At 28.6% G+C, this 7,525-nt stretch overlaps 1 protein-coding gene across 1 annotated transcript; it reads left to right on the forward strand.

The window, feature by feature from the left end:
• Positions 2,487 to 3,033, forward strand: LOC109356826. Its single transcript, XM_019600390.1, has one exon. It carries the CDS (start codon positions 2,583 to 2,585, stop codon positions 2,862 to 2,864), a length of 282 nt encoding a protein of 93 aa, XP_019455935.1. The 5' UTR covers positions 2,487 to 2,582; the 3' UTR covers positions 2,865 to 3,033.

Raw genomic sequence — 7,525 nt, forward strand, 5'->3', positions numbered from 1 at the left:
TGAATCTTTCACTGTCACAATTACATTTGGCAAGGGGTCTGAAAATTTCCAATTCATCCCATAGGGTCTTTATTTCAGTGTGATATTTGCTAACACTAAGATCTCCTTGCCTGCAATTGGTTATGTTGTCTTGCAGCTCTGCAATCCTGAACAGATTGCCTTGGGAGAACCTTTCTTTGAGTTCTTCCCAAATCTCATGTGCTTTGTCAATCCAAAGAATACTTTGTGAAATGGACGGGGAAACTGATCTTATAATCCAAGATGTGACCATATTGTTTGCTCTCTCCCATGCTTTCAAGGTTGGATCATCCTTTGTTGGCATTTGAATGCTCCCATCCACAAACTCGAATTTTTGTTTGGAAATAAGGCTCATTCTCATGGACCTACTCCATTGGTAATAGTTTTCACCATCCAAAAGAGGTGATACTAGTGCAATTCCCGGGTTATCTGATGGATGCACATAGTAAGGATCTTGTGTAGCATCTATCTGTTGATTGAGAGGTGATGAATGAGACATCTTGAATGTAACAAAGCTCTTAGAAGAGCTCTGATACCATAAAAGAATGTCAATAAGCTTTCTTGAATGTGAATTGAAGTGAATAACACTTCAAGATGGAAGAAAGATGAAGAAAAACAGAATGATGATGAAGAAGATATAAGGAAAATGAATCTTCTTTATTGAGATTTTAATTGAGTTGAGTTACAAAAAGAGAAAAGCCAAATCCTATTTATAGAAGGGAAAACTAGAATAACTAACTAACTAAAAATAGAAGGAATAAGCTAACAAACTCTTAGAAGAATCAAAGGCTATATGTGTTGCTTATTAGCCAAGCAACACAGAATGAAAAACAGATGAAAAACAGAACACAATGACAGGGCAGAGTAACTTGCAGCCTGAGTTGGTTGAAATAGAAATGAATTGCCTTTGAAATCATTAGAGAAGCTTCATGTTTGATGAACACAATGAGGTATTGAAGGCTGATTTGATCTTGTCTTGGCTTGGTGCTTGTTGTCTTTGTCCTTGTCTTGGCTTGGTGCTTGTTATTGTGATGCATCAGTGCTGGATGCATCATTGCTGGAATTTAGGAGTCGTAGTTGTTTGTCTAATAAGGTAAAAAATCTAGTCACTTTAGAGCATTTTGATATCAAACTAAGAGGCAAAAACCAATGAAAATCAATATGATAAAGACAACTACTTTGGTATGGAGTAGGGATCCTATCCATTACTAGAGACGGAAGACTAATTTTACTTAGTTTGAAGGATAAAAATATCATTGCAAGTGTAAATAGAGAACAATGATTCTCTCTATTATTGGAGAGGCAATTGATTATTTTTACTCATAATTTCAATGATAAAAATGTGATTTCATGATAAATAAAGGGATAAAAATGTTATTGCATGTGACATTTTGGGTGTTAATGTGACTTATAAACTACAACTCATTTGTACACAAATTTTATTTCAATAAGTAAGGAAAAAGTGTTATATTTCATGTTGTTATTTTTCATTTCCTCTTGGCAAATAACCAACCATGATTCTTAAAAGGAAAACAAGGTTAAAGGTGGTCAAATGGTAAACCAAACACATTCTAAGAAGTTGAAGCACTTGAAGCAATTTATTTAAAACAAAAAAAAACAATAAGTGAAAGGTTATAAGTTATAATCATTTATGTTTATCAGAAACAGAAATGATCCTATTCTAACATCATTCCAACGAATATCAATGAAATGAACAACCTTATCATATTTGCACTGATTCCTGATCAACACAACTTTAGATGTGTGAACAATAATCTTGCTTTTTTTTATTCGTTCATAAATATAAAATATCTAAAAAAGAAAAGCTGTGAATATCAACAATTGAACAAGCATAAACAAAGGAATCATTAAAGCAAAGCATCACAGTGTAGAAATTTCTTTTGTTAGGTACTTAAATTATTATGCATTTTTTAAACATCAGTACACTTTTATAGTGTTGTTATCACATATCAGATGTAAAATAATGATATGATAAATAACAGGTTAATTAAACATTATATTGATGAGTTCGATCATTGTTCTGCTTATGGAAATATTTGATTAGCATAAACTAAAGTCACTTCAATAATCTCTAGCCATCATAAAAACACATATAATTAAGTTGACATAAGGTTCTTCTAACTTAATTGCTTATAAGAATGCAATTGCAATAAAACTCATAAGAAGAACTTTGTTTCCCTTATCATCCTGCCTCGACTCAAATTCATGACATAAGGTTCTTCTAACTTAATCGTATTTCGGAATGCAATTTAATGATGCTCGATAGGAAGAACTTTGTTGTCGTCCCGTCGTCATGCCCGACTCAAATCCATATTAGCTGGTACCCATATGGAGCAAGGATTTAGTTATACGAAAAAAGTTTGTAGCTAAAGATTATTCCCTTAGATTATATTTGCATTTACATCCACTCAATATTTGTCTCCCTGCATTGCTTCTATAAAAAGGCCTTTTAGTCCCAAGAGACACCCCACAGCAAGATCTCAAAATCTGATTTAAGAAACACAAACACACTAGCAAGCTAGTTTTCTATTTTCCCTCATTCAATGGCAGGGATTGTATCTGGAATCTCCTATCTTGCTGTTGGCACATGTGATGCTCGGCGTCGACAAACTCAACCTCAATCTAACCCTGAACATACTAACACTCCTGCTCCATGTACTCCTCCTATGCCGCCCGAAGAGAATCAGTTGAACAACTATTGCAATTCCGGGAGGCAAACTATTAAAGGTCTTACCAACCAGACTGGATTTGTCAAGGGCAATGCTAATGGGACTATCAACTTCGGCAACTTGACAGCCTCAGCTGGTGTCCGTAGACAAACATGAAGCAAGAATATGATACATAACTGAAGGCAACAACTACTAATATTAACTAAATAACATGTAATGTTGCACACCCTTTTGATATATTATTAATGAAGTCTATACTATAGTAAGAATAAGATGTGGGTTGTTGTACATCAATGGAACTTTGCAGCATAGTAGGTTTGTTGCATAATTAAATTCTTATAGCACAGGTACATGAGAAAGTAATGAATATGAAATGGTTAGTAATGTTACCTTAAATGAAAAAAGAAAAAAGTACACCACAGTTCTCCATAGTCAGGAAATAAAAGAATATTTGGTTATAACAATTGAGCCTGTCATGGAAGAAGACTAACTACAATTGATGGCCAGAATGAAACTTAAGAGGTTGTCCATTGGATATAGGTTGTTCCTGCTCTCTCTCATTAGGCATATCAGTGTCGCAGATGCTATATCTTCCTTGTCAATTATTAAGTGCATATTTAACTGTCTTCGTTAAAATACTGCTCTTATTCTTTCTCCACAAACCAACATTCTAATTACAATATGAAACTATTGGGGCAGACTAAGGGAAAAGAAGAAGAGTTAACCAGTTCAGCCGAGTATTATTAAAGAATATGAAATTACAGGCCGCTGTTCCATTCCAATTGTAGAGGAAATGTGACATATTATTATAATTTGGGTGTTGTGTCTGTTTAATATTAAGGATTAAATTTATATTTTTTATTTTAGAGAATTAAAATGTTTTTTATTTGAGATTCTTCATATTTTAATTTTATATTTATTATAATATTCAACTTAAAGTAGGAGGGATATATATTATTAATTATAGTTATCCAAAATTATATGGTTTTACCTTAGAAATAAAAAATATTAATTGCAAAATAGGAAAATAGAATCATGGTGGTAGTTATTTTAAGTTTTGGTTTTATATATAACTAGCGTGGACAGACATTTTGTGTCTGCCGGTCAATATGACATGGTATTGCGTATTCAATTTTTATATATTTTATTTTTTAGAATTAGAATGTATTTCTGTGTTCGATGTGCTTTATATTATAATTTTTATGTATTTATGATAATTTTCAATTTAATGTGAAATATGTAGTTAATTAATATGTTGGTGGTGATTATTTATGATATATGTTTTATGTAAAACTTAAATAATGTTAAAGGCAAAATAGGAAGTGAAAATTATTCCACGGTGAAAATTACACCATGTTTTATCTTTATATATAGTATAGATATAGAAGTATATATAGTATAGATATAGATGTTAAACTTAAGGTTAGAGAAGTGGTTAATAGGTTGGTGATGGTTAGATATGATTATATGGTTTTTTGTAGAAATTAAAAAAGTGATAAGGGTAAAATAGGAAAGTGAAATTACACCGTAGTTATATCATGTTTTACATTTATATATAACTAGCGTGTTGACATGCATTGTCGTGCTTGTCAACCCGCTTTCCTATCGTTTGTAATGTATAATTTGTATTTTATAAATTCAAATATAATTTTTTGCGCTAAATTTACGGTTGAATTTATTGAATTGGTCTAATATTCAATTTTTTAAATACACTTTTAAAATAAGAAGATAATAAGGATAAAATAAGAAAATAATATTATATGATTTTTGGTAGAAATAAAAAGATATTGAGGGCAAAATAGGAAAACACAAATTACACCATGATGGGTGATTATTTCGTGTTTTCCTTTTATTAATAGTATAGAAGTATAGATATAGATAATATAAATATTATTTTAATTATTAATTATTAAATAATAATTCTACATTCCTATTGATTGGAAATTGTGATTTTAACACATTTTCAAATGTGTGAAAATTCACATGCAAAGTAATTAGTCAAAGAATTGGTGTTGTGGAAATTAAGAAAAAAAAGTGAGAGAAGGAGAAGAAAGAGTTATAAACTTTATTTAAATTTTGATATTATATAATAATCTAATGTTATGCTCATACATATTGCATTTAATAATTTCTAATATTAATTTGTATTTAATAATTTTTTATATTCATTTGTATTTAGACCAAATCAAATTTTACATGTTGACATTAGGTACTTGTGAATTGTAACGATTTTTGAAAATTACATTTATATCTTTTTTTTAAATGGATTTATATATATTAGGGTATTGACAGACACGGAAAGTGTCTGTCAATCCGCTTTCCTATTGCTTATAATGTATAATTTATTTACTATAAATATCAAATATAATAATTTATGTTAGATATTATAATTTGGAGTTGAACATGTTTGATTGAGGTAATTATTCAATTCTATTATTTAAAAATTGAACATTCAAATAATTGAATCACTTACAATTATCTTTATAGGTCACTTTCCTTTATGAAATTATACATGTACCTTAGATATCTATATTCAATCAATACAATAATCTGACTTAAATGAACCAGTAGTGAAATTATATATTTATATTTGTACCTGAATGGTTATACCGGATATATGTTTTATTGAATGTGTTTAATAGAAGTATTAATCTATATTAAATAATAATCTTATTGAATCTGTTTTATAATTTAGTATATAATTATATGTTTATTTACGGTCCTAATCAATTAAGTACTGTATAGATAAATTAAAATATATCAATTAAAAATAAACAATAAAAAATTAAAATTTTCAATCTCATTTCACTTAGAAAAGTTATTATATGAAACAAAATTAGTTGATCTAACTGATCCTCACTCATTGATGATGCATTAATGAGATATTTAATCAATTTCCTCTATGACCCATATCAATGGAACATATAAAAAGGAAAGGTTGGTAGCCTATAATAGTAACTCATAGTCTTTTTAGTTTTCCAACTATATATATAATAATTAACAATTATGTATAATTTAATTTTCATTGGAACATAAAAAAGTAATCAAAACATGAGATTTAAAAGGACCTCATATTATTTCTCTTACAAATAATGGTTGTTTCCATACCAACAAATATATACATATTTTGACTTTATAACTTACTATATAGAATTATATATACTTCATGATAGTAGTTATCTTTCAATTGATTATATATTTTTATACATCCATCAAATGTAGGAAAACATATGAATGAATAAGACCATGCCTTCTACCCAAAATTATGGGATGGTTTGATATGGAATCAACCATCTATAAAAACAATATTGAGTAAATTGTAAGTGATTAGTATACTTTTATCACATTTTTTATAACATGATCTTTTGGTGATAACTCATATTCCAAATAAGTTATGTACCAAATAATATTCCAAATAAGTTAAGTTACCAATTATCTTTCCAATCACATATGTTATTTGGTTACCACATAGAAATATGACCATCTTTACTTTGCATAGAAGAAGCAAAGATAAATAGTAAGCATGTAAGAGTTATATTAAAAACTAAAATAATAAATATCATTCGATAAGATGAAATTATAAAATTTACCACTTTTAAATGTAGATAAATTAATTATCAGTTAAGTTATTAAAGATTGCAAAGTTCTAATTAGTATCAATGTGGGTCAGTAAAGATTCCATTGGATCCAACTATAAAAAAGTCAGTTGACTCACCGGACTTGTGAGCTTTTGAAGTGGCCCCCAACAACAAAAAACCAATTCAATATTTTCCTTGTTATACCACCAATTACAACACCAAAGTGGAATGCCAATGCATCATCCGTGTTGATTGAAACATCCTTCTCTTTTGATTCAAGGAGTATTATTCCAACAACTCCACTTCCTGGATGAACAACACATTTTAACAATTAACCAATGTAACAACATAACTTCACTAACATAAAGTACAGAATAAAATAGAATGTCAAACATTTATTTATTGTATTCATTCATGTAATATATTGTATTACCATGAAATGTAGTTATTGTTAAGTCTCTTCTTTGAAAGAAAAAAGAAATACCTGAAAATTGGAAGAGGAAGATAATGGAAAATAAAAATGGGAAATGATAGTAGTGCATTCTTTGTCTTTTTTAGCAATATCATCCTAAAATAATATAGTGGAAAGAATAATAACTAAAGATGTGTTATACTTTCAAAATATATAATTTAGGCAACAATTTCTTTGAATGTGGTAGTTTTTGAAAGAGTAACTAACGTGCAGTTTTTTTTTAAATTAATTCAAATGGGAGGTTTTAAACGGTTCTAAAAAATATGGTTAAAAAGTAATAAAGATGATAGTTTTTGAAAACTAAGTAATAATGTGAATGAAGGGAACATTTTTATATAGTTTTTTGGTAGAAAATAGAAAATAGTGAGGGTAAAATAGAAAACTATTAATTACACCATGAATAGTTAGTTCTTTTATGTTTTTGCTTTATAAGTAGTATAGATATAGATATATATAAAAAAGTATAAAGAGCAAAACTAAAATATATAAATTATATATATTCAATTATCTATATATCATTTAGGCATGATTTATCTTTATATAGTATTATAAATTAAATAAAATGGAAGATGTAAAATTAGGAGATCTATTATTGGAGATTGTTATTAAATTTTGCATATAATTATCCTCTCATCTCTCACTTTTAGAGAAAAAAATCATTGCAAAACTCAGTTTTTTATTCCTCTTTTCCGTCTTCCCAAACAAAGAGGTGCATTTCTTTATTTCTCTTCACCTTCTCACTCTTTGCTAAATCTATCCTACCAATC

The sequence above is a fragment of the Lupinus angustifolius genome, chromosome LG01 (assembly GCF_001865875.1).
Source record: "Lupinus angustifolius cultivar Tanjil chromosome LG01, LupAngTanjil_v1.0, whole genome shotgun sequence".
In the NCBI taxonomy this organism is placed as follows: Eukaryota; Viridiplantae; Streptophyta; class Magnoliopsida; order Fabales; family Fabaceae; genus Lupinus; species Lupinus angustifolius.

Coding starts and splice junctions, on each gene's coding strand:
- LOC109356826 (XM_019600390.1), top strand. CDS start 2,583: ATGGCAGGGATTGTATCTGGAATCTCCTATCTTGCTGTTGGCACATGT.